At 50.5% G+C, this 27,608-nt stretch overlaps 1 protein-coding gene across 2 annotated transcripts in view; it reads left to right on the top strand.

Annotated features, from left to right (window-relative positions):
* HIP1 (huntingtin interacting protein 1) overlaps positions 1-27,608 on the top strand; it is an 81,679-nt gene that overhangs the window by 15,976 nt on the left and 38,095 nt on the right. Inside the window, exon 1 of one of the 2 annotated variants that reach the window (XM_068909630.1) lies at positions 19,278-19,782. The exons of the other annotated variant lie outside the window; for it this stretch is intronic. Coding sequence (XP_068765731.1) covers positions 19,765-19,782 — 18 coding nt within the window. The 5' untranslated portion in view covers positions 19,278-19,764. Of the gene's footprint in view, positions 1-19,277; positions 19,783-27,608 lie in introns of those variants that run through there. 2 annotated transcript variants of the gene reach the window in all.

Genomic DNA, 27,608 nt, shown 5'->3' with positions numbered 1-27,608 from the left:
GTAATGAGATCATGGCCCTGTCACCGCACTCAGATCTCTAATTCTTCCTGTTTCTTCCCCATGCTGCATGCATTGGCGTACAGGCATTTCAGAGAGGCAATCGAACATGCAGGTTTCTCAGGAGGGGTGCAAGAGGATCCTCCAGAGCCATGTCCCATGCACACTTCCCCGACTGCACGCACCCACTGGAGGCATCCTGACTTGAGCGGTGTTTTGCTGGCTACTCTCTCTCTCTAACTGTCCCCTTCCCCCATCTTGCCTAGTTTAAAGCCCTCCTTACCAGGCTGGCCAATCTGTTGGCAAAGACACGTATGCCCTGCTTGGTGAGGTGGATTCCATCTCTCCACATCAGCTGTCAATCTTCAAACAGGGTCCCATGGTCATAGAAACCAAAACCCTGTTGCCAACACCAGCAATACAGCCAGTTGTTTAACTTGGAAAATCCGTCTACTCCTCCTCCCATCCTTCCCCCTCACAGGCAGGACTGAGGAGAAAATGACCTGGGCTCCCAGACCCTTGACCACCATGCCCAGAGCTCTGAAATCCTGTTTGATGGTTTCCAATTTGCCCTTGGTATCATTAGTGCCCACAGGGAAGAGCAGCAGAGGGTAGTAGTCTGATGCATGGACAAGCCTTGGCAGTCTTTCCATGACCTCTCTTATTCGAGCCCCTGGCAGGCAGCAAACCTCTCTGGACAAGAGGTCAGGTCGGCAGAGAGGTGCCTCTGTCCCCTGCAGCAGGGAGTCACCCACAACAATCACTCGCCGCTTCTTCCAGATGTGCCTGCATGGCGCAGAATCTGTAGGGCCAGTTACTTCCCTTGAAGCCATGCCCAGCTCCTCCTCAGCCTGGAGGGCGCTAAACCTGTTCCTCAAATGCAAATGTTGAGGAGAAGCAAGAGCCTTTCTCCTCCTAGAAGAAGTGACCAGTTTCCAGCCTTCTTCAACAGTGTTATGATGCACCGTTTCACATGGCATAGAGCCCTCCAGCAACTCCACTGCTGTGGGCAGTTGGGACTCCTGGAGCAGAGTATTCTCGGAGAATACTCTGTCTATCTCTTGCTCATCTTCTCGGATGCTACGCGGCCTACCGACTTCTTCCCATAAGTCCTTTACCTAACAGCTCGTCAACAACAGCACACCTTCTGCAAGAGAGCTGACTGCCAGCCCAGCATCTCACAGAAGGTCCCAAGCACTCCCTGCAGCCGGAGACCTGTAGAGCTGCATCTGATGTCACAGGGTCTGCCTGGGTCGAAGCTTCAGACACAGCTGATGCATCAGCTCCGACGGCTACTACAGAACGTGCTCTGCGGCATATCATGACCATATCTGAGGAAGCATACGCTATGAGGATTGGAAATGAAGGTGCCTTCTTGTCTTCTGGTGTCCTTTTGTGCGAACTACTGCACAAACTGCTGCCTCTGTTCGCTGCTCTGCTAGCTGCGCTCATGACTGCTGCGCTGTGCAGCAGTCATGAATAAACCAGAGCAAAAAGGAGAGAACAATTTGGCTGTCAAAATCTGTGATTTTTGTACTCTCAAAATTATTTCTGATTCTGACTGTGGTCAAATGCATGGGGTTTTGGCTAAATGAAATTTCAGAGCTAGCTTTGCAAAGCCAGGGAAAAGTGTTCACTCAGTGCATTCCTGCTCCATTCCCTTCCTCTGCTCAGAGAGTTTGACACATATTTCCCACCTGCTAGTGGTATCTCAGACCCCTAGGGCATGGGGTGTCCCAGGAGGACCTGCTCTGCTCTCTCACAGAAGAGGTGTATAATTATGTATATGCTACATAGACTTCGCAATTAAGACCATATGACTTAAATACCATATATGTGCATTCCATGGCTGCATCTTGGGAACAGGGTGGGAAGTAGGTATCATGGGCATGGGTCCACCTAGGACCCTGGCGTGAAATGGGGGCCTGAGTGGTCTGTCGAGCCAAGTGAGCCAAGTCTGCTGGCTGAGTGATCCGAGCAGGGCTAGCCGCCTCACCCAGCAGCGGTGGGTCGTATAGGTCTGCTCCTCTTCTGTTGCTGTGGTTTCGTTAAAGATGCCTACAGCGGCATTCCAACTGATTTCTCTTTTTCTTTGCCAGGAAAATGCATCTCAGGCCAAATCTGAACCAATTCTTTCTTTTAATCAGCCATCACATGAAAATGGCAATCAGCCAGGTTCTGTACATTACATCGTCGTTTTTTTATGATTTCGGTCTGCCTTCTTCCCTTTTCGGCCGGGATTGCTAGCTAGAGGAACAAGTGTCCTCTATTTATCCAGCTGCTCTTTACATCGGCAGGATGAAAAAGTGATTTTTCCACATTGCAGAAATGTTACAAACTAACAGCTCCTATCTGATACTTAGAAGGATGAAGTTGCCAAGTTTGTTTCTAGTAATGTTTCCCATTAATTCTAAAATAGATAACTTGCACCCACAAGAAATTAAAACCCCTACAGAACATGAAAGCGGTGACGGCTGGGTCACCCTGGGGGTCTGCCTCACCACAGAAAAGCTGCTACTTGCGGTGAGAGGCGCTCCGCAGAGCAGGCTGCAGAGCCTCTCTGCTCACCTTGGCAAAAGTGAGCGCATGTGAAGCCGGTTCCTATATCCTCGGAGGTGTATTTCTCACCTGTATTTTTTATCCCATTACAGGGGACAGCTCCTGGTGTGTACACTGCCGAATTTCTACTGTGCTCTTCTGGGTAGAAGAGCTCTGCAAATTCTCTGCTGTATCTACAGGAGGATTTCTGTTTCTCTCTCCCTCGCCAGGGAGCACTTGGGGATGGTGCAGGGGGCTGTTGGTCCTTTGGCCTCAGTAGCTCAGCTGTGTTTAGGGCTTTTCAGGGTTATTTCTGATTATATGAGCCAGCAGATTTTGAGCACAATCATGTTTATTTATCCAAAACTGTACATAACGTCCCTGTTCCCTGACCACAGTGGGAACACGCAGCAGGCACTTTTTCTCCGTGGACGCACTCAGGTCTGTTTTCCCACAATCTCTGTGCCTGCAGCTCATACAGTTAACCATGTAGCCTTAGCTGGAAAAGTCTGATCGCTGCTGCTTCTGAGACTGAGAAGCTGGCTGACACCCAATGGCTTTCATAAGACCTCTTGTCACTGAGTCACGCTGATCAGCTGTGTCACCTTCCGGTGGAGCATGTTCTTGGTGTAAGGACGCCCAGTGTGATAGGGCCTTGTTGCAACCCCGCGGCAGGGACTTCCACATGCTGGGCTGGCTCTGTGTCACGGTCTTGGAGCGTTTGACACCTTGCTGTTGAACTGCTTTAAAAAAATTAATTTGGTTGGTTTCAAGTACTTTTGAGAACTTCAGGGCTTCACTGCACTGGCTGCACCTCTTATTGCCATCTCCAGGACTTTAGCCCAGAGAAATGTGAAAGAGGACAGATATCCAAATAGGCATGCTAGTTAGGAGAGCAAGCCTGAGGCTCTGCACATGGCTTGTTTGCTACTACTAGTGCTGTATCACAATGTAGGACGATTGATAGTTTTGGAAAGAGGTGCTTGCTTACATTTCATTTTGAGGTCAGCTGTTGATACGTAGCCAGAAGCACATTTTCTCTTTCCCTAACAGACACCTAATCTTTTTGGCATCGTGTCTATTGTGCTGGTCCGACTGCAGCGCCTGGCCTGCAGGATGGGCAGGATGGCTGTCAGCAGTACGTGACAGTATCATGCATACTGAAGATGCTATGATTTGCCTTGGAAAGCAGAGATTTCTCTCTTGCATTAAACTGTCTGATACCCTGAAACACATGGAGATGCTGCTGATCCCTCTGCATCCCGCTTCACTCTCCCTAAGGCCATGTCCCGTGGCAGTGCGGGGCAGCTGCATCTTCAGTGTGCACAAAGCCCTTGTGCTGCCCTGCCTAGCAGTCACAGACGGGGTTAGGGTAGTGCTGCTGTGCCCCAGCAGGGCTGCAACCAAGGTGGGCTATCCCCATCTCCCATACCACGGGGAGAAGCGTTGCTTCCTTCCTCCCTAACTCCATCCGCAGCCTTCCTGCCGCCAGATGGGATCTGCCGAGGTTGCAATTACTGCGTCACTGAGTGGAGGAGGCAAGGAGCGGGTGCAAGCCCCCGAACCTCCCCCACAGGCCAGCCCTTGCTGCTTCTCCCTGCCAGCGCCAGCGTCAGACTGCCCAGCGGGTGAGCCTTGGACCGCCAGCAGCTCCCGGCACCGGGTCGTCACCCTTCCGGCTGCTGGAGAGGCTCCCGGCTGGAGCTGCTTCTCTCTCTTTGTCTGCGTGAAGTCCAAGTGCCTCTAATCCATTTTCCACATCCTGCTGGATGGCACAGACGTGTTTTCCACGCCCGGAGCAAGGTTTTCATTTTCTGTTCCTCTCCAGCAGCGGTCTCAGAGCTGGTATGAGCGTTACAGTATATCCCTTTCTTCCCGGGCTGGGTAAATAAAATGGATCACTAGTACAAGTTCCAGGCCAGCAGTGTTTATTTGTTTTAGAAAAAGAAAAATGAGTAAAACTAATATTTAGATCTCAGGAAGGGACTTTGTAGCCTGTTGCAGGGAATCGGGCCTGTGATTGCCCAGTCCTTAAGCAATAAAACATGTGAAACAAAGTTTCCTTTATATATGTTGGGATTTTTCCACCTCAGTTGTTTGCTCAAATTACTTCATACTCCACCCTGGATCCTCTGTGGAGATCCCTGCTCTGGCACCAACATGCCTCTGATGTGCTTTTCTGACTTTTAGCAAACAAACAAGCACATCCTGTCCAGTGAACGCACATGATGCCAAATAATTCTGCTTACAATCGGGCAAATAATTCTGCTCTGCTCCGAAAAGTCGCTTACCTCCTATGTTCAGCTTCACCTGAGGTGGGCGTCCCCCAAAGCGTGGGAGCAAGAGAGGAGAGGGGGTATCGAACGTGGAGAGCGTGGCCCCATGGTACTTTTAAAAGAGCATGAGGAACGCTTGCACTTACATACCAGAGCAAGACTGTTGTCCCATATGGTTTTTTTTCTCCGATTGTGTATCTGCCACAAAATACTCCTTTTTCCTCCTCTGTCTTCTTGAAAGTGTCTGCTCCTTTGCACAGGGAATGGGCATCAGGAGAGAAGCCTGCTTAGCTGAAGAGTATTATCGAAAGGAAAAATTATGCTGAAAAGGATGAGAGTTCCTGCAATATGTAGCCTGGGAAACAATTTGAGGAGAGCACAGTGTGCTTGCCCTGATGGAGCAAGGCCAGATCAGGCCAGCATCATCTCTGGGTCCCCCACGAGGGAAGGATCAATGCGTTAGCTTCGAGGCAGCTCTCTTCTAAAGATGTGTTTCATTCCTCTAGCTGCTCTCTTAGCATGCAGAGTGCCCCTTTGCCGAACCATGGAGCTGAATTTCTTATGAGCTGTTGGCTTCTCTGAACTGTTTGCTCCCCCCATCCCCTCAAGTTGCCATTTCAAAGTAGCAGCTCTTTTGAAGGATTGGATCGTGAGCTGTGGCAGCAGAGGGGTTTGGAGAAGCAATGCTGTGCACTTGGACTGCTGTATGCTGGCAAGCTCTGGAGTACCTCGGGCAGGAGGATGGGGCCACCTTGATGTTGCTGCGCTGTTAGCTGAGCCATATGAATTATACATCAGATGCTGCCGAGCTCTTTGGTTACAACTGGCAGCAGCACATAGCACACATCCACAAAGCTTGGTAGCCTTGGAGGAGTACGAGGAGAGGACCCTGGGACTGGGGTTTGGGGACTGCAGTGGAGATGCAGAGCTAGGTCCCAGTTCAGTGGAGGCTCCTGCTGTGCCTTGCACTAATTGCTTAACTTGTCTATGAAGTGGCACCCTGGTTTCTGAAACCCCAGGGGATCACAGGATACCCATCCTGCTGCACAGCGTGACGGAGCTCGGTCCCACTGAAGTGCATTACAGACCTCTGTGGCCTCTAGGCTTAGGTTCTATGCAAGCACCAAATAGCATTTATTAATTATTAATGTCACTTCTTCCCTGCAGAAGAGGTTTGGACTCTGGCAGTGAGTTTCTTCCTTGCTGCAAGAGAAGTGAGTGGGTACAGACACCGGATATTATTTCCTAGTCACTATTTATTTCCAGCATGCATGTAATTCCTGGTTTTGTTTAAGCAGGGGTGGGTATTAAAAAGCAAAACAGCACCACTCACAGAGTGGAAAAGAGCGGTTGTGTTCAGACCCTTGCCGCATTTCCAGATCACTCCGGGCCTCCAGGGCTCTCCTGGGAGCGTTAGTGATTTTTAAAGAGTAGGCTTGCAGCACATAAAGCGCCCCTGGCTACCCAGATCACCTGGTCGGAGCCATCTCTTCCCACGTTGTGACATCCTCAGGGCACCTTTCTGTCTGTTAATACCTGCCAATTCTTCTGTTCACCAAAAGGCAATGAGAGGACTATTTTCTAATTGCTTATGCTGTGCACTTGGCTTCACATTCTGCATAGGCAGACCTACTCTTAATCAGCTGGGATAACTAATTGTATTTGTGGTTTTTTCACACAGCAACAAGGGGAAAAAGAGAGTATAACACCAGAAGAAAAACACAGGTGGAAGAATAGCAGAATGTTAGGTATTCGAGTAGTGGGAAAGCATTGGAAGCTATTTTTAACTACCATTTTGAAATCAATTAGATTTGTTTGCCATTTTCCCTTTGAACTGAAATAGCATATTGATCACATTGGCTCTCACTGGCTGAGAAGTTTAATCTTTTTCCCTGCTTGGCTTTTTGCTTCCGGGGAGTTAGAACACTCTGCATTTCTGCCTCACCTTCTAGCTGACGAAGGCCCAGCATTTTCCAAACCTTCAGCTGGCTTGTGCAGTCTCTAATGAAGGAGGTGAGTCTTCATGTCTCTTTTGGAGGTAGAGAGGCTGAAGCACAAAGATTTAAGATATGCCCGTGCACACAGTTGTTTGGTGGCTCAGCTGAAGACAGAGCCAAGATCTGACTCTTTTTTGTTCCTAGACCACTAATCTATGCTTTTTTTTTTTTTCTGTATCTACTCTGCAATGTCTTCCTCCAACCATCTACAGTCCAGAAGCTTGAAGATGACTTCCAGATCTTCCGAGATCAGAAGCAGCACTCTTGGGAAGCAGCTTTCTTGGAGACAGAAACAGAAAGCGGTCTCCATGGCTGAGTTGGAGAGTGTGAGAGCTGGAAAATGGCCTAGTATACCAAAGAAAGTGGAAAACCTTTAGGGAGCAAACTCAGAGAAGGAGGCAGTATTGTTATGAGCAATCTTTAAACACTGTAATCAGGCCATGTTGATGCAGGCAGTGAATCCTGCTGCTCACGTTGGTTTAGATGCTCTGGACTGTGGAGCAGTTTTGAAATAGCAAAACAAACCCGGCAGTCTCTCTCTGAGCAATCCCCAGGTCTGCCGGAGGAGTTACCAGCCCTTCATTTTGGCTAGAAGTGCTGCTCTTGACGTTGCACAGGTTCTTCTGAAACTGCTGACAGTGAACTGTCTTTTCAGACCCCTTTCGTGGTAAGTGTTGAATTCCAGTGTGCAGTGTCATAGCATTTCACACTGACAGACTGTCCTGTCTAGAGGTTTGGTTTCTCCTTTTTCTCTCTCACCTTAACTCCATGCTATACAAAGCAGGTCTATCTGAGATCTAAGCCATCTGGTCCAGTTAAATATGAATATTCTTAGAACAGGAAGCTTTCCTGGGGCTGTAAATATGTTGCCTATTTCCTATGAATACTTTTGCCTTTGCCTGTTAGTTAGAAACAAGCCTAGCATCTGAAGTCCTCCCTGTTCCTCTAGCACTACTTTCCAAGTTGCAGGCACTGCCTGGCACGGTGTACGAGCCGCGCAGCCTTTGGCCACTGGCTCTCCACTGTTGGGTGGAGCACCTTCTCGAGCAGCAGTAAAAACGGTCCCTGCACCTTTTCCTAACCCGACCAGTTGCACTGGATGATTTCATTTCAGACGAGTCTATTTGTAGCTCATTTGTTATGCAGATGTCACAAATCTGTTAACATTTACGTAGATTTTTGTAGGTGCCAGGAGCAGTGTGTGTCTGTCAGACTGGAGATCTGTTTGAGCATTGACTCAGCCACCTTCTCTCCTGTTTTTTTGGTTCTGTATTGAAATAATGCTCAGGGAATGGTGGGAGAAATTCCTATGCTGTGCCTGGAGCAGGGGGTCGTTCAGGTTGTGACTGTGTGTTCAGCTGAAGCGTAGTACAAAAAGCAAGGGTTGCCACCTGGTTTTCAAGTCTTAACTCAAAGGACCAGCAGAAAGAAGTAGGTAATCAAAATGATCCCTCTGATGGGCCAGTCTGAAGGTCTTCTATAAGAGAGGTTTGGGAGGTGGAGGAGACTAGCTCAGGCTGAAGGTGAGATCTAAACCCATGAATATTTTTGGATAAAAGCAGTGAGGAAAGTGATGCAGAAATGAATGCCCAGATTTGATCTTGTTGGGATGAGGATGGTTCCTGTGTTTAGCTCTTGCCTGAGAGCAGCATGTGCTGGAAGAGGAGGGGGTCACGCTGCAGGGGAGGCAGGGGCTGGTGCTGATCCCCCTGGCCCCTGGCCACGGGGCCCCGAAGCGCCTTTGAAGGAATACCAGAGAAAGCAGAGCGTGCACCAGCAGCCGAAGGCAGCGCAAACTTGCCGGTTCACACGAGGGACGGTGGCAGAGCCACATAGCAGTCGGCAACTGCTCAGACTAGGGAGCTTTCCCAGGGTCTTGACGTCCTCAGTCTGTTTGCTGCAGGGAGGCACCTTGGCAGGTTTGTGGAAGTAACCCAGCCTTTGCCACAGGACATGTGAAGAACAGCTATTAGTTAGCAAGGGATCAACAACCTGCCATTTCTAATCTAAAACTCTTGTTTGTGACTCTAAGGGACAGCTGAGCTGCTCCCTGAATGCATGCTAAAGCTACTCCTTTTTGGCACTTCTCCATCTCCAGCACTCCTCAGCCACCAGCCTTACTTCAGGTGAAGTCTTCAGCAAGTCACCTTCCTCTGCCCACAGGTGCAGGGATGAAATGAAGCAGGTGCATCTGAGGCAGAATTTAAGGGCTTTAAAAGGAAATTTATGAGAGCCATGTTTTATTGACTATTTCCTGAATAATTTATGGCAATAATCCAATTGTGGAGGGATTGCAAAGTGGAGAAGTGAGGACAAAGTAGAAGCCATTGATTTCTGGATAAGAGCATCTATCCAAGTAAACCTCTGGGGTTTGTAAGGAAGTGGGTGATCAAGAAGTCACTCAGCTCAGCTAATGTCAGCCTCAGAAATAATGCGTGTCACAACAAAGAAGGTCTACAGCACTGTAGCGCTGCCAGATTTGCAGAGCTGCCTGATGAGGGCAGCAAAAATTAGAGTGGTGAGCACAATGCTGATGTTTTAGTAGCATATTTATGAACTTTGCTAACCCATATTTCCCTCTCAGGGTGTTTTGCTTGTCTTGATAGTGTCAGCCTTGTGCTTACAAGAAGAAAGCAAATAAATAAACCAGTCCATTGTGTGGAACAGGCTGTATTTGTACAGAGGAAGAGTGTGAGCCTCTGCTGGAGCTGACAAGGGATTCGAGGTTACCTACACATGTGGATGGGGACGCAGGGAACACAAGAGACATCTGCAAGCGATGACAAAGTGGTCACGTGCATGTTAGCTGAAGTTAAGTGTGCAGTTTTATGTCCCCCTGCCATAATTCAGTTACATCCATTTGTTATTGTTGCTACTGACTGCCATGCTTTTGGCTCAAGCACTTAAATTGTTACCTTCCCCATTTGTCTTTTATATCGCTTCATAACTCAAGTCTGGCAGAGCTTGGAGGGCTCTAAGTGAAAGCTGTAGGGACAGCATAAAAGTAACATCAGGCTGAGATGATTTCAGAAGTTAGCATGAGGTGCGACTGGAAAAGAAGAAATAACTGCCCGTGAGGGTAGCTCTGAACAAGTAGGATGTTGCAGTAGCTTGGAAACTGGTTTCCACTTTCCTGTCTCTGGGGTTGGGTGACAGTGACCAGTACTGGTTATCTGCCAAGCTTGCGTGCTTTCCTCTAAGTAGGCACCCACTTTCTCTCATAACTACGCGCATCCAAAGCGTTGCAGACTGTATTTCTGCAAAAGCAGCACGCTGCTGGTTTGTTCTGGAGTCAGTGGGGCCGGGCCGGTCCTGTGGGCACATCTCCTTGCAACTCACTGCTTTGCCCCAGGTGGGGAGCAGGAGTCTGTTTTGCTCTGAGCCCACAGTTTTGGAGGGGAGGATCTGCCTGTCTCCTTGCAACCGTAGCAGGACTGTTGGGGGAACAAGTGTGGAGGATGCTATTTATTTTTCCTATCTCTTTCCTGCTTGCATTTTTCATACAGGTGCCTTAGCAGAGTTGCTGCCCAAGAATTCCTGCTAACCTTGAATTGGCCCTGTTTGCAGCTGCCATCTGAGTGATTTTACACGAAGCTGATGCTGTAGCTGTAGTAAGAATGGGTACAGATTGAACAAGGAGCTAAAAATAACAAAGGATCAATAACTGTAGCACAAAGTGTGGCTGTATTATTTATTTAAAAAAAAAAAAAAAGGAAAAATCTCTATATTGACAGCCCAACAAGGCAGCTTCCTGTAAGGCTGCAGTAATAATGTGGTTGGGCTCCCTGCCCATGCTACACGATACTAGGAGGGGGTGCCCAAGCCTGGAGCACTTACAGCTCTCGCGGGCTGAGAGCGGAGAGATAGCAGCTCTTTGCTGCTTTGCTTCTGCCCGTCAATCACCTGAGTATTCTCATTTTTTGCAAACCTGGAGCACTTGATTTATCTTCTGCTTTGGGAGATCTGGAAGGGCCGCATTCCTAGACTTTCACCGACAAACCTTGCTAGTCCAAACCACAAGGTTCGGAGCACCTTGAGAGTGGCATAGGGCTAGGTGGGAAATCCTGTGCCCACACAAGTGTTCATACAGCCAGCTAGATCTGGACCTGTGCCCACTTAAAACCGACTTCTTTTTTCCCCCTCTGTTTCACATGGTAGCATTAAAAAGATTTCAGAATTGTGTTGAGCTTATTCATAAGTTCTGCTCTGAGGAGGATATTTTATGAAGTCAAGTTTTGCAATGGTGTTTGGATGCTAGTAGTTCAGTGAGATTTTCAGAAGTGTTGGAGCACCCAAATACCTTTGAAATCTTGTTCCAAAGTGCTTCACCTCTAGTGCAGATTTGTTATTGAAAGCAGCTCATCCACCAGGATTGTGAAGATTTCCTGAATATTTTTTTACGTTGCCAGTGTTAATGGGCATAGGATTTTCCAAAGTATGTTCATTGCCGGATCGCTTCTGGAAGGCTGAAGATCACAGTAGCACCTCGGTGTGAGATGACCCTGGAAAGTTTTGGCTGGACTGTAGTACAAGCCCATAGTTCAAAGAGGAGAGATGCCTGCTGACCTCAGGCAGATCCTCTGAATTGTTCTGTTCCCACATCTACCCCAATGCATAAAGGAGAACAAGTGCTCCCCCAGTGAATTTATGAGCAGTTATGTGTAGGCAGTCTGTTGAATGCTTGTCTGCAGGACAAGAATCTCTTACTGGAGGATTTGAAAGGGTGGAAGAATTTGTGTCCAATATTCACATTTGAAGTTCTTCTGTGTTAAGATGATCTGATCTCCCAATTCAGTTTAAAAAAAAAAATTGCCACAAACACCAAACATACTCAGTATAAGTTGAGTTTTTCCTTTAAATCACAGTATTACAAATATACCCTGGTGGCTGGCTTTTCACTTCCTTCTTCTGAAATATCAAAATTCAGCCAATGCTTTTTGCACAGCCGGAGGTGACCACCAGGCTCTGTGGACTGGAAATTAAATCTAGTATAATAAATACTTTGATGTTACATCCTACCCAACCCACGCTACTGTAAATGCAGAGCGAGTAACTGCCACCCCTTCGACTCAGGAGATATGCTTAAAATAGCTGAAGCCTGAAAAATACAAAGCAAAGAGTGTTATATATACTCAGTAGTTGTCCACTGAACCTGCTGTTCTACTTTAAATATCATTCTGGAGCATGTAGGGTTTTCAGGGAGAGGACTTCATGTGACATCCGACTTGTGGATTTACAGCGGTTACGTGCCTCGGGGGATGCACATGGCTCCTGATACGACCCAGCAGGACTGAGGAAGGCAGTCGTGCCAGGGAGCATTTCCATGAAGCCGTCGGCTGTGCCGGTGCTCTGCCACGTCCCTCGTGACGGCCGCTGTGCGGAGGCTGGGCTGAGCTCTGCACAGCACCTGTTTCCACAGGGGTCTTCCACTCACAGCTGTACACGGGAACAGTTGGCATTTGGCAGCTGGGAGTCCAAGTCAGGCCTTGCCACATGCTTCACAAAACACCATTTCATCTTTTTCCAATAATTTTAAGAGCTCTGAAAACCCGTTTCCAGATCCTGGAGTCCCAGTCCCTGAAAGGTGCTGTAGCAGGTTATCATGCCACTAGCTTGTGGGGCAGGATCTCAAGGCCTGCCGATCAGTCCAGGACAGCAGTAGTTGAAATGTTGTCCTAATCATGAGCGAAGAGAGATGCTTTGGGAAGATTGGTTTAAACAGCTCGTACACTTATGCATCTGGAAGTAATTGCATCCCTCGAGGAAAAATAATTTGAGTGGCAACTCACAATGCAGCGATGACAGTTGCTGTCCTTGCACACAGAAGCAACCTGAAGTGTAAATACAGCTTCAAGCCCGTGTAAGGCCAGGTGAATATAAGTGAGCCTTGGGCAAGGGCAGGTCCCCCTCATGCTCATGGCAGGGACAGAGGAGGGATTTCATCCAGATTCAAAGAGGATGAAGAATCAGATGGAAAATATTGCAATGGATGCACTGTGATTCCATGGGTTGTTCTCATTTTGAAGGCACTACTCCATTTTGGTTCTCTTCTCTCTGGGAAGACTTGAGAAATATAGAAAGATCAAGAGGGAGTGACAGATATTATTAGTCATCAAGGAGGGAGGAGGCTGCAAGAGAAGAAGGTTTTAAAAGGCTTCAGGGTATTTTTAGACCTGGTAAAATGAACAGTGGGAAAGAAGAGAAACAGGAGAACTTTTGGAAAGTTCCTGTAGCAAAGTGGACCTGGCTTTCCACTTCATCTTCTCTTAGAGCATGAGCTTAGGTGGAGATCCGCTCAAAAAAAATAAAAGCAAGAAATGTGAAACCAATAAGATAAAGTGACTTCTAGATCATCACCTGACTAACCTGGTCAAACTGGCTGTAATGACAAAAGCCACATTTGCCAAGACCCTTTATGCCTAGTTCCCTTTATTTTGGTGGGAATTGGCCCCCTCATCCATCCTGATCTGAACCGCGTGTGTCATTTGAGCAGTTTGCAGGATAATAGCTGAGCTGCATCTGGGAGACAGGAGGACTGAGGATTTTTCCATGATATTGTAAAGGGTCTCTGAGCTCAGCAAAGGGATTTGCAGCCCAGCACAAGCCACAGAGGGGTTTCCCCGCTTTCTCTTGGCCCGCTGGGGAGGATGGAAATGGGCAGGTCTGCTGCCACGACAGAACCCTTATGTTCGCGTGTTTGTCATTACATCTCTTGTGAGGCTTTTGGAAACCCAAGTGTGCTGCCCTGTCCCTACAGCAGCGGGAGTGGGAATTACAAAGGTTAGCGCTGTATGGTCCAGGAGGACCAAGGAGACCACTTCAGCTGGAGGGAGAGCAGATGTGCGGAGATGGCAGCAGCTGGTTGGAGCTGCTGGAAGGAAGGAGAGGCTGGCGGTGGCAGAGCTGCCTTGCAGCTTGGGAGCCGAGGTGGCAGGGTGAGGCGAGGGGCCTGCGTCCCCCCAAATTTCTCCGAGGAAGCAGCGGTGTCTTTGCTTTCCCTGTTCGCTGCGGTAGAAGGTCACAACTTGCACACCGGTCCCCACCAAGGGCATATGAGAACTCCCAAAGCAGTAGCATGAACTGGGTTGGGGAAGGCAGGGTACCCTGCCTTTCTGGGCTGGCAAAGGCACGCTGAAGCCAGTCCCAAGGGGCATCCACAGTGTCTCCCTCTCCCCTCCTGCTGCAGCTGTCCAGTGGGCTTTTGCCTGCTCTGCCCTTGATGCCCAGACATTTTCATCAGTCAGAGCATCACCTTCAGGTGGTTTCTCTCCAGTGCTCATCCAGTGCTCCCCTTCCCACCTGCAGCTGTGTTCCTTCGCAAGAGCATTTGCAGCATCCTAACTAGAGAACATCAGCCCTGAAAGGGAGATGTCGAGGCTTTTTAGGGCTGGTCCTACTGAAGCACTTCCTAATTTGCTGGGCATGTTCTGGAAAGGAAGGTTTCTCCAGCCTTGAAATAAAGTGTGTCGCCTTGCATGTACACCTGCAACATTGAGGATAACTGGGGCACTCTATATATAACCCACACCCTGCCTTCTGCTGCAGTGGCCCTGGCTGGGTTGCCAGCAGCGGGATTGAGCCTAATGGAGCTAAGCACAGATGCTGCTAAAAGCGTAAGCACTGCTCTCCAAGGCTGTAGCAGGCTCATCAATTTATCTGTACCCAGCACTAACAGAGGAGGGGGAGAGGCATAGTAAACAGCTGCAAGGTTGCACACTCGTCTCTGCTGGTAAAGCTTTACCCCTGACGTCCCCCCACTGTCACGCAGGGCTGTGTATTTGCCTGCATGTGAATGTGTGTGTGCATGCACATGTGCGTGCAAACTGCCAGAGATTTAGCGCAGGTTCACTTATCCTTGCACAACCTTAGGTGGATCTGCGCTGTGCCTCAGGCTAGCGAGTTAAGCATAAAATTGCTTTATATGTATAGCACTTCAAGGAATCTGTGCTGAAAGCCCAGCTGATGCTGCTAAATCTGCAAAAAAGGCAGGAGATTTGTGCCTCAGCACTTCAGCATCTTTATGAGAGGCCCTGAGAATAACCATCCTGCCCTACAGCTTGTGCAGAGGCACCAGCGGGCTCTGACCCTGGAGGAGGTGGTGCCCCATGCCCACGGCCACTTGCTCCCCCCACGCCCCTGCTGTGCGAGCACAAATACTTCTTTGCGGCTGTGTGGTGAACCTCATCAGGGAACTCATCTGGATTTAGCCTAGCCCAACAAAAAAAACAATTTAGTTTCGTCCTGGGTGAGTTCTCCAAAACGTTACTCCAGATGGCCGCGCGAGCGCCTGCCCCAGCCCAAGGGGAAGGCCGGGGGAGAAAGTGGTGCTGCTTTTGCCAGCAGCAGTGATGGTTTACAACAGCTTAACTTGCTGGTGGAAATGCAATGTTAGAGCATCGCATGCTCAGGACTTTCTAAACATGTTACAGACTTATTTTCATTATAGAAAGCCATTATAAAAACCAGATCAGCAGGGGAAAAGGTCTGAAACGCAACCTTCTCTGCACTCATTGGCAGGTTGACTCTCCGCACGGTTTGGCCTCTTGGGTTCCTTGCTCCTTCTTTGTGTTTGCCCCTCTTGGCTGCTCTGGTGGGAGGTACGAATTTTAGAAAAAGGCCCCATAAAAAGGGAGAGTGCCCAACGCAGAGGGATCCTGTGCTCTCTTTAGTGCGCATCCTTCCCTTTCCCCTGGGACGGTCCAGCACTGGCCATGGCCCTGCTTCCCCAGGCGAGAGGTACAGCATTTCATGATGTATTTATCAGTCTAATTTGCCCTTGCAGTTCGCGCTGATCTTGTGGTCCCTTCTGAGCCCCTCGCTTGGTCAGGCACACTGCCTTCCTGCTCTTGCTCTCGGTTTAATTTTTTTAGCTTTGGGAGAGGAGCTTTGTTTATCCTTGAGAAACTCGGTTTTCTCCTTGTTCTGGGGACCCTTCCTAAATTGCCTTGAATTTAGACTTTTCTGTAGCTGCCTTGGTTCTTATTTTTGCCCTTTAGCCAAAGAGCTTTTGAAGACCCCTCCTTGCTGTGAAGTTGTATGGACTTTAATCTCTCCAGCTCTTTCCTTTGAGTGCTTTCTAATAGCCTTCACAATCTCTCTTCTTTGTTATCACCCAGTGGCTCAGATGAGGGGAAACAAGCAACAACTGTGGCCAGGGTGCACAAGCCCAAGACTTACATGTCCAGGCTCTACCAGCTTTTCAGGCCTTCAACCTCTCACTCTTTACCCTGCCACCAGCTTTACGGTAGCGCTGTGTTGTTGGTTTGACCTGGGAAGACATTTCATGGCGGATAGGTGCGCAGTTCTTGGAGTTCCTGGAAACAAGAGGGAGACAAGGATCAAATTCAGCTGGTCTCCCTAAATAGTCTTGGGAACTGGAACTTCTACAATGGCAATAATCTTGTAGCATCCAAGGCGAAGAGTCTGTAATCGGGCTTTGGCTTTTGTCTCAGGCACATTAGAGGGAAGTCCACCCATGCGGACAGACTTTGTCTCCTCCCTCTGGGTGCGATTTCCCACTCTCAGAGTGTCCCCTTGCTTCCCTCACTGGAATCAGTGTCCAGAAATGTGGTCTTCCTTCCTCCTTCCTCGTTCCACCAGCAAGCACAGTTTGAAGGTCCCTTTGCTGCGCTCCAGACCTGCACACTGCAAGGAGGTGCCTGGGAAGTGCTTTGCCTTCAGAGCGCTTGCGGAGAGGTAAAATCTCTGTCCAGGATTGTCTCCTCCTTAGATCTGCTGCCTTGTGGTGTTGGTGGAGCAGAGGCTTGGCAGATGCTCAGCTGGGTGCATGCTGGGCCCCAGTTTTTGACTCTGGGCTGGCAGCAGCATGGGGTGGCCACTGCTGTGCCCAGATGCTGCAGGGGAATGCCTGGCACTGCTCGGGGCATCTTGCTCCTGGATCTGTATCTGCCTTCTTCTCTCTGAACTGGCTGTAAAGACAGATGAGCTGTTTAGCTCAGGAGGGAACTGGTAGGAAACCTTTATTTTGAAAAAGAGGGGTTAACAATAACAAGCTGACTTAATTTGTTATGAAATGCTTTATGATAACTGCCCTGTTGGAGGGCACTGTGGGATTAAAAAGGAATCTCTGGAGCACAAAGCCTGCATGTAAGGCCATCAGCAGGAGATAAAACACAGGGAGCCTGCAGCGTGGGGGGAGCAGCTTGCGTGCTCTGTGGATGCACACAGAAAGGGACGTGTACAAGGGTTTTGATGATATTACAGGGCATTGCCAGTAAGTATGGCTAAAGAATGGATCCTGCAACTTATTTTGAAAGGGACATATTTCCCATATAGGTTACCTAATAGGAAAATTCACATCCATCCTACATGTGTCCTAGTGTGGTGGGGGACTGGGTTTTGTTCCAAATTATTTGAGCACATTCTCTCTGTTTTCAGATGTGCCTTGGGGGGGGGGGGTGCTCTTTGCATACATGCCTTAAGGTCTCTGTGCCTGCAAACGAGGCATTAAAACCTTGCAACCAAGTGCTAATTGCAGGGCTGTGGCCTCTTGGAGCTTCCCAGCTGCAAAAGCTGCAGGCAGGGTGCTCTGGAAAGCATGGGCTGCATTCCCCGGAGGAGAGCGTGCTATGTGATGGGACCTGGGATAGAAAGTCAAGCAGCACTTGTGGCATCTAGCTTGCAACAATACTAAACCAAGCTGACATTTAATTAATTAATTCTAGTGTTTTAGGCAAGATGCACGGTCCCGTTAGCCAAGGAAGAACTTGGGGGGGGGGGGGGGGAGGGTCACTATGTTACACACTGGAGGGCTGAGCAAGTAGGACCAGGCTCACATCTTTCGCTCTGGAAGCTTTAAGAGGAAAGGGGCCATAGCGTTCCCACTATGGAGCAGCTTTCCTGAATCCTGGGAGTTTATTCCAGCCAACGGGTGCCAGTTATTATTTTGTAAAGCAGGCTGCAGTGGTAAGCAGTGGGCTGAGATTGTCCCTAAAGGTTGTGATCACCTTGCAAGTTTGTAGATATCTTTAGGACTTGAGCTTGGACTAGTTCCCAGCAGATTCCTGACGACATCAATTTTCAGAAGAGTATTTGCTTTAAAATAGGACTGTGCACAAAGTACAGCAAAGCAGCCAGGTGGGCCACAGCAATTGCGGCTGAATCAAATGGCGAAGGATGCCATTCAGTCTTCAGCTATAATGCATAGATAAAAGTTACTGAGATTTACTTATGAGGCATAATGGGTAGGCTTCTTGCTAGCTAGAAATTGCTCACCGAGATGCTTTTCTCAGGCCTAAAGCTGTCTGCAAGTTGAGAACAATGTGTGCATTGGAAGAACGTGCATTGTGGCTAAGGCGTAAAAAATTAGCCCTATTTGCAATCAGACTGTACCTCAGGTCCAGCAAAAGCTGAAGAAAAATGACTGCCTTTTGTGTAAGACTGTTAGTGCAACCCAGTTAACTTAGGTAAGTCATACGGCCTGGGCAGTTCTCTCCTGGTGTTCTTGCCAAAACTTGTTCTTCGCAGGAGAGACCCTAACACCGCCCAGTTAGCCATCAGCTGGCTGCAAAGAGAGGTGTCGCGGCAGGATCAAGAAGCGGAGACAGAGCAGAGCCGGGTCTTTGATAAGCAGCAGCGCACACGTCGCCTGCGCCCGGTGCTCTGTGCTCTCTACCGTGTGTGTGCTGCGGCGTTTAGGAAAACTGGCCAGCTCTCCCAGGCCTGCTGCGCTTTTAAGGGAGAGATGCCTATTTCCATGCTATCCCCCTTGGGTCCCTGCAGTGTGCATGGGCTATGGGATCCCATTATCTTACTAAGAAGGGTAATTTACAGGCCAGTGACCATCCCTTAGTAAGTGGCTGAGCTGAGACTAGACTCTAATAATCCAGGGGGATGATTATGTTAGTCCAGGCTAGCACCACAAGAGCATTTTTTCTTAGGGCTCTGAAGTTTCTAAGCTGCATTTTAGTGATGGGATGCTTTTATTCCCACCTGCTTTGGGTGTGCTTTTAGGGCATTTGAAGAATAATAGATCTGTTGTGCCTTCTTTCCGAAAAACATTGGTAGCAGTTGGGCCAAATTTATCTGCTATTGCATTGCCTCCTGTCTGCCTGTCTCACGGCAGGTGGGAGGAGGTATTCGCTGCTCTGAGCCCTGGGAAAAGGCTACGCGGCTGGTCAGTGCGATGCACCTGCAACATGAAGGGTAGACTCATTCACTGTGCCAGTCTAAGCGCTTTTTGGTTGCAACTGAGCTTGCAGCCAGCGGACCCGTATCCCAAGGAGACTGTGTGCAGGCCACTGGCCAAACCCTCAGGTGGAGGTTCCCCTCCAGCACCCGGAGAGCAAAGAACTGGGGCAGGAGATGGGGCCGAGCCAGGTGCCTTTGGGCATTTTCTTCTGCCTCCACAAGCACTTGTTGCTGCCCCCGAAAACACTTGCTGGGGCGCTGGCGGCGGCGCGCGCGGGCGGGGGGACCCCCCCCCCCGCGCGGGGCCGCGCCCCGGCGCGCGCACGCAGGCGCGCTCCCCGGCAGCTGCGGGGCCGGAGCGGCGCTGGGGCGGAGGAGCCCTTTTGTTATTCAAAGCGCAGCAGCAGCCAGGCTCCACTCTCCCTCCTCCTCGTCTCGGCAGCTCGGTTCGCTGCACCTCGGCGGCCGCCTCGTTGCCGCCTGCCTCGCTGGAGGGGTTGTGCCGCCCCCGGTGGGTGCGCGCGTCTGCGCGCGCTCTGTCGCCTTCACCCCGCCTTTGCTTGCAGCAGAACCTTCCAGCTCGCCGCTGCCTCGCCAGGCGCCCGCAGCCGCCGGGCTGGCCCCGCTGCTCCCTGCTCGCCGGGCGCCGGCGCTTCCAGCCCAGCGGCGCCGCCACCATGCGATCCGCCGAGCCGCGTTGAGCCGCCGAGCCTCGGAGCGCCGAGCCGAGGGGGCTCCGTCTCCTCGCCGCGCTGCGGGCTTTGCCGGCCGGCTCCTCGTCGCGGCTGGGAGCGGCGGCCGCCACCATGGAGGTGGGCAAAATAGTAAGTGCCGCAGCAGCAGCATCGCCCGGCGGGGCCGGGGCCGCGCCGCCCCCCCCGGCCCGCAGCCGGCGGGGCCGCGGCCGCCCCGCGCCGGGAGCCCCGGCTGCAGCCGGGCCTGGGAGCGCGGCCGCGGGGCTGCCGCTCTGCCGGGCGGGCGGCGTGACTTAAGGAGCGTTTCGCCTGCCTCCCGGGCACGGCTTTTGGGAGCTGGGTTTTTAAGGTAGCTTGTTTGCATTGGGATCCCGGTGAGCTTCCTTTGTTTGGAAGGCTCCAAAGGTTTGGGGTTCTTCTCCTGTAAAAGCTGGAAGAAACTGTTCTTCTTGGCGTGTGTTGCAGCGTGAAACACGCCAGGGGTCGTTCAGTGTTATCTGGTGATTTGTCCTCAGCTGGAGGTGTCGTTGTGTTTGAGCTGGTCCACCTGTGCCTCCTGTGAGGCAGGTACCTGCATCAGGATTTGCTCTCGTCCACGTACTTCAACTTGTTTTCCCCCTGGCTTTCTACTCCGCTGGGCTCAGGCGGTGCCCTGAGGACTTGTGGCCGTGTGTTGCGCTGCTGTGAGATTTTTTTTTTTGCACGTTTGGGCAGAGCTTCCAAGTGCACCGGGAGAGCTGAGCTCTCAGCTTGGGCAGAGGCAATGAAAACGGGCTTGGGGTGAAAAGGAGGTTTGAGGATCAGATCCTGGTAGCACGTTCATCTTCTGCGTTGGTCACCTTGGAAGAGAGATTTGGGTTTTTGCGGTCTCCGGGATGGGACTAGCAAGAGGTAGCGTGGGCTGGAGCAATAGGAGCTTTGGCAGAGCTGGCTTAGGGAAAGGGGAAAGTCACCCAGGTCCAGCATGGAGCCCATACAATCTTGGCTGTTCTCAGCTCATTTGCAGGACCCAAACATCTCTGAGGAATAACTGTGCTGGCCCTGGACATTTCTAGACACCAGACCTGGCTCTGGTAGTCAGCCAGCTTGCCCCTTGCTGAGTGCACGGGCCGTTGGCTCCGTGTCGGCTTGCAGCCATTTGGCTGAGTGGTGCTGGTACTTCAATAACCCAATGTATGGAATATGAATGCTCGCTTAATTTTCTCACATCTGCCTACAGTGGTAAGGGACTGCTTCTTCTGTTCAGAAGATGTGATGCTTTGCGGGAGGAGTTGCAAGGAAGGATTTCCACAAAAACTCCCGTTGTTGCTACATTTGCAGCCTGGCTGTTAGTGTCCCAGAGTACCTGTCAGGGTCTGCACCCCTGGGACTATCCTCTTTGAGGGGGAAATCTGCAGCTATTTGTCTGAAATCTAAATAGGTCATGGCAAAGTTGAAGTGCATGGTGCTGTCACATCACCCAGAAGCACTTGATCCTACCTTTCACGTGGAAGATATTTGAGGCAGCCGTATAGCAGGAGCTATGCCTGCTGCCTGGCTCTTGCCACTGAAAAGGCAGATTTCCTCCTAGATGAAAAAGTTCCACAAGGGATAAAATTTCCCAAGCAAGTTTTGTCCTTTGTGGCTTAGGGAAAGGGGATGCCTTTTGTGATGGCAGTTTACCACTGAAATGCTTGTCTGGAGCTGAACTTCTTGCATGCTGAGTTTGCACAATTCTGTTTCTGCTCTCTGCATCCTCAATCGGGGGACAGTGTTAGCATCAAGTCTTACTGCCGTTACTTCCTCCCATTACAAAAAAATGCCCAAACGTTTGCATTCCTTGGAGCAGAAGACTCCAGCTGGGGCCACTGTTAAAGTATCAAGTATATTTGGAAGACCATGGAAGACTTGTCCTGAGCCCTAACCCTGGAAAACAGAGAGTGCCAGTGATCCACCAGCAGTAATTAGTATCTGCGGAGGGAGGAAGATTCTCAGGGCGTAAAATCCCCACTTAAAATTAAAAGCCTGGCTGATGGGACAGCCAGTGGAAAAGGCTTCTGGCCATGGGGGAATGGGCTCAGCAACTTGGGGCACTAGTGCAGTCAATTGGCTGCCAGTGATGTCATGCCCATATTGACAATTAAGCGTTAAGAGTTAACGAGTGCTTGCCTGGGAGAACAGCTGCTGGAGGAGTGCAGCCGCTTTTGAGGATGCCCGGCCTGGGAGGATGTGTGCTGGTGCTCCTCGGGAATGAGGCTCAGGCCGTCCCCGTTACCTCCTTGCCTTGTTTCAGCGCGTGTAGGAGGTTTGCTGCCATGCGGTTTGCAAACTGTCTTTGGATTCAGCTGGTTATACTGGGGTCTCCAGTTGGCACAGGTCGAAATTGCAGCCTGCTCGAGCGACTCAGAGGAAGGGACGCTGTGCTGCGCGAACGGTGTTGGATGGTTTTAATGGGGAATGCTTTTGTCTGCAGCGCGTGAGCCAGGGACACAGCCTTGCCTCCAAGACCTGGCTCTCTGGGCTGGTCTGTCACATCTGATAGAGCAAGGTGACTTCTGGCCATCCTCAGAGTATATCTCCTGGTTTCAATGGCTCTTCTTCTTCCCAGAGTAACTGTTGCATCTTCTAGCATCCAGGAAGGAATGGGTCTGGGGTATTTCTCCATCAGTTTATACCTCTGCTGGTGTGCAGGGCAGCAGAATCTGCGGCACTGATTTCTGTCGGGGCCAGTACTGGCCCTTCCGAGCTCTTGAGATGGCTGAAACATTCCCCAAGTTCTTTTGCAGGCTCAGCTGACTTTTCTTTTGACTGTTATTGCAGCTGGAGATTTCAAATGGATCCCAGCCTTTATGGCGTAAACTCCCCAGACAGTCGTTAATGAGGATGGGTTATTCTGTAACCTCAGTTTTTTTGCCAGCCATAACCCCTAAATCAATTTTACTTCTGCCTTTTTTTTTTTTTTTTTTTGCCAAAGCTTTTCTGGGGATTGAAAGAGTCTGTATTCCTTAAGCTGGATGAAAGAAGTGTGTCTAGAGCTTGGATTCTGTCCAAGTAATTAATCTGCATAAATTGTTTATGGCATTTGAGGAATCTAATGGCCTATTTGGGTTTTGATACCACAATTGTATGAAGTGATGCATTCAACTTAGCAGGCTCTTGTTTCCAGTGTCATTATACCAAATGCTTCAAATCACTTCTTAGCGGTCAGAGGTCTACAGTCTGGCTCTCCCTTTCTGGCATCTGTCAGATCTCCACCATCCACCACAAATCAGACCTCTCGAGTCCCTGAGACCCATCACAAATCCATTTGGTGTTTTTCTTCATTCTTTCTCTTTGATTGCTTCAAAGATAGAGGGAGCGATCAAATCTTGCCGTCTTTTCCTGCCTTAGCTTTCATGGTGCTGATCAGCCCATTGTTTTAGCTTGAGGATCTGCAAAGGCCACTTCTGAGGAAGAATGGTGAGGTCATTCCTTATACAGAGAGTTCATACATGCACTAACCTGCAGGTTCCTTCCTGCAGTGTGATTCCACTGTGATTTGAAAACTAGGAGCCAGTGAGATGGTGTCCTATGCTCTCTGGTTCATATACACTTCTTGGAGTGTATAGCCTTCAAATTATTTTGATTTTTGCACTGCAGAGAATGGTACTGCACACGTGAAGCAAAGGCTTATGGGGAGGCTGACAGCAGCTGCAGTCCCAGTGTGTCCCTTCCAGCGCCCAGTCCTAGATGCAGGTGTTTGAACATCACCACTTGCTCTCTTGGGCCAGAAGGTTTTTCTCCTCGAAGCATGTGTGTTGCAAGAGCTGTTCTATAACACTTACATCCTGCGTTGCCTTTCGCAGTAAAGCATACGATAACAACAAGTAGGTCAAGCATGATGTTAATCTGAAGTCACCATTTTCCCCAGTAGCATTACAGGGCCTTTTGTCACCTTTGCCAGTTGTGTCTATGCCAAGAAGAACCTGACTGTGTGCTGCTTTGGTTTCCAGCAAAGTTGAAAGACAGGCAATACATCATGAAATTATGCTGGCTGTCTCTCTTGGCAGTGTGCTAGGGTTTTCTCCTGCTGTCTTTAGTTGTGTCAATGTGGGAGGGTAAAGATTTACATCCGGCGACCCCAGTTAGCCATTTCTTCTATCCTCCCCTCCTCTGCTGTTTCCGGAGTTCAGTGAGTTCGGGTATCCTCTGTGCCACCAAACTGGTGGCAATGCTGTCTCTGGGGCAGCAGAGGCTGCAGGGGACATTGCAGACTCCCAGCTGCCTGGGAGAGTCCATATGACCAGGCAGTACCATGCAAGGTGGTAGCTCCGGTCCCAAAAGCTGCCCCAGAGGCCTGTCATCCCTTGGGATTCAGGACTGTCTCTGCTGCCCTGTGGAGAGATGTCCTTGGTCCTCGTCTTGCTAGTCTCCGAATTGGCTGCTGTGGTAGGCAAGCTTCTGGCTGGGGCAAGCACGGTGTTGGCATATCTTGGTTTTTTGGACTTCTCATTCAGCTCTCCGATTTGCCTCTCTGCTCTGTGCTACCTTTCTTCTGTAAGCCGCATGCCCGCAGTTGTCCTGAGGCTTCGGTTGGGGCAGGGCTCATGCTGGGCTGCAGCAGCCACGCAGGGAGCAGGTTACTGCAGAAGCTGACTTTTGCTCTCCTGAAGGGACGTTTTGGTTGAGAAGTAATCTCAAGCCAGGACAGTTGTGAGCAAAGCCCAGCTGATGCAGCAAGATATCTGGGTGTCTAAAGACTGAGGCAATCATTGCTTTGAGAAAAATATGTTTGTCTTATGGCCCAAGTGAGGGCAAACACTGAGACGTGTGATTACTGGGATTATTTCTAGGCTGACTGGAACAGGAGGCTAGAAGAGTGATAGCCCTCTTGCAAAGGTGCTCATCTAGCTGCGTTCAAGGTATTTCATCCCTGGAGTGGCTCCAGCACTAACAGCTTGTAGCTCATGGATCCAGTAGTGGAAATCTCTGATGCAGCCAGATAGCCATGATTAAATGATGGGGAAGCACTTCTTATGTCTCCCTGTTCTAAGGAAACATTTAGGACTGAGTTGGAAGACCGTGACTTACTCAATTTGTGCTGGGCATCCTCTTATTATACATATATGTGTGTGTGTGTACACACACATATGCACACGTAGGTATATGTCTACCACCTGCCTCTTTGCTGCCTGCTCTGGCTGCAAAGCCTGCCTTTCTTCATTTCCCTTCTGCGGGTGTTGTGTACAAAACCAGGGCTGTCTCCTTTCGTGGTACTACTGTATAAGGTCACGCGGGCTGCTGAGCAGGCACGGGCTGGGCCAGCGCTTCCTCAGGCATTCCTGCGAAGGGGGAACGAAGGCCGAGCCGCCTCCGCCTCCCCGGGCTTCGCCTTGGCCCTTGCTTTCCCTAAGGGCTCTCCAGGCCTGAGTGCGTTGTTAAGCACTGCAGGCATTGTCCAGCGTGATTTGCTTCAGTACTTCAGAGGAGGGGGAAAAAAAAAACCCTTTTCTGAACTTGGAGAGCCTGCGTTTTGCTTTTTGCTACTGTTGGCAAGTCATGTTGAAAGAGAGCCCCGTATCCCCTTTGAAACGGTGTGATTTGCACCTCTGAGAGGCTCTCCCGCACCCCACTGCCTTGTGCCGGCCAGGAGGGAGGATTTCCCATATCCTGGTCACCCCATCACCCTGCTGCCCCAGGGCCAGAGTGAAGCTTTGCTGGGCTGGGTTTTACGTTTTAATTAATTCCACAGATTTTTTCAGGGAGCTCTGCCAGGGTCAGATCTTACTAACCGCTTACTTCCCCCAGAGCCCCTGTGTGTGTGGCATGCTGTAGGGCTGGGTTGAGAATAGCTTTCCGGAGGTATGCCCAGTCTCAGCTATCCATTTATAGACAGGGGTTAAGGAGAAATGAGCGTTACTAAGAGGTGTTACGCTGCAACTTACTCAGTTTCTCCAAATAGCTTGCAATAGCGCTGGATTCTTTATTCAACACTCATTTCCTTTTGGAAAAGAAAGGAGATGCGAGAAGGCTCTGTGCAGCTCCTGTGCCGAGCTAAGCCATTCTCTGCCTAACGGTAGATTCGCGATTCAAAGGATCCTAAGCTTGTAATTTGGGGGAATCTGGAAGGGGGCTGCGAATGTGTGTATCTGCATGTGAGAGCAAGAGATCTGTTTTGCTGTGCTCAGAAAGCCGTCTGTAATTCTGTCTCCACCTGTAATTCTGTCTCTGCAATCCTGCGTGCGTTTTTTTTTTTTTTTCACGTGTGTCCCTGCGGCTGGAGTCTGCTGTCATACCGTTGGGGAGATATTTCGGCTGACGAGAGCTTTGTTCCGTGCGCTTCCTGCGGTGGGCACGAACACCTGTAGTGATTGATTTGCATGGGACTGCTGCTTTCCAGCCACCCGTGGTCAGAGCCATTCACTGAGCGGGATTTTACCTTTTGTGTGGTTGTTCTCGCACAGAGCAGCGAAAGCGTGGCTGCTTCCAGCCCTCTCCCAGACCCCCGGTGCGCTCTCGTACTGTGGCCTCAGGGTGGCTGGCATGGCTTGTGCGGAGAGGAGGGTCTGTCACGCCGCGTTCCCGCAGGGGATGCGGCATATGCACTTTGTATATGGTCCTGGTTATCTTTCGTTCCCGCTGGGGGTGTTTAAGCATCTCAGCACCTTGTAGGCTGCCGCCTCCAGTAAGCACATAGGTCAGGAGAGTTTGTGCTGGAGCGTGAAGCTGCCGTTTTGGTGCTTTTCCCTTGTCAGTACAGATGTCTAAACTCCTTGCAAAAGGAGGTTGTGTGCAGACGCTGTGTTGAGCCTGTTGGAGAGGAGCCGTCGGGGCTCTGGGGGTCTTGCACCAGCGTGTCACATAAGCCAGGTTGCTCCGTGCTCTTGAGGCCTGAGAATGTTTGTTGCCCTCCAGTTTCCTGTCCCGGGACCCAGCACAATTCCCAGATTCCCATGGGAACTAAACGCACCCAAGGCAGAGGTGGGATGTCACACCCAGCCACAGCAGAAGACCTTGGCAGAAGACCTTGCGTGGACTTCTGGGTGTCCCCCAAGTGCTGTGAAGGAGGGAAATAAGCTCCGCAGGCCCGTTGAGCAGGCGTGAGCTGGCAGGTCCCATTGCTGCAGGGCGAAGCTTTTAGGCTGGATAGTTTCTGGTCTGTTTTACATGACTCTGCTACTCTCACAAAGAGCCTGAGCTTTTCAATTCGGGGTCTGATTCCTGGTTTTGCATTGGTTTTTCTTTACCCTGCTTGAAATGAGCTTGCAGAATTATTGGTGGTGTTCGTTCAGCTTTGGGCACACCAAGGCATAGGGATGAGCTTGACTGGTTCGTACCCCTGCTCCAAGTGCTGGGTTTTTTTTTTTTTTTTTTAAAGCTCTATCCCCCTGCTCCGGCTAGGGGACAGCCCTTGGCCCTGCCGCGCTGATGTTGTGTTGTAATCAGTGGCTCGATTAGCACACTCGTTGCCCAAACGGGGCCTGCCTGAGTCACAGGGGCTCAGATGGCCTCTCCTCTCTCTTCCCTTTCAGCGTTACTGGCTTTGCGGCATCGCTCAAAAAGAGGAAACGGGGGGTTGCGTTTCCCGGGCAGGGGCAGCAGGGCAGCCACGGAGCAAAGGGGGTTGGCCGAGGCCCACTCACCGCTCTGCACCCCGTCTTGCCGGGGCGATTTCCTCATGTCTTTCCCGGTTCCCCTGCCCAGGCCCGAGGGCCGCGGCACACACAAGCGTCCCAAGAGCCCGGGAAGTCCTGTCTGAGCCGACGCCGGGCGTGGGACCCTCCGTTCGAGGCTCGGGCAGCACGCTCTGACGGGTGGTTGGACATGTTTCTGGGAGCCTCAGCACCCGGGCAGGGCCATGCCCAGGAGGGAGGCCGGGGCTGGGAAGGACGACGGCTGGGGGAGCAGGACAGGCACTCTCTGCCTAACGTGGCTTCGGGGCTGGCGGGGGGGGGGGACAGGCATCGCTCTGTCGGCTCAGAGAAACCAGAGACAAG

Source organism: Struthio camelus, chromosome 16, assembly GCF_040807025.1.
Source record: "Struthio camelus isolate bStrCam1 chromosome 16, bStrCam1.hap1, whole genome shotgun sequence".
NCBI classification, from domain to species: Eukaryota; Metazoa; Chordata; class Aves; order Struthioniformes; family Struthionidae; genus Struthio; species Struthio camelus.
Note: the sequence above shows the minus strand (reverse complement) of the source record. Positions and strands in the feature narration are given on the sequence as shown.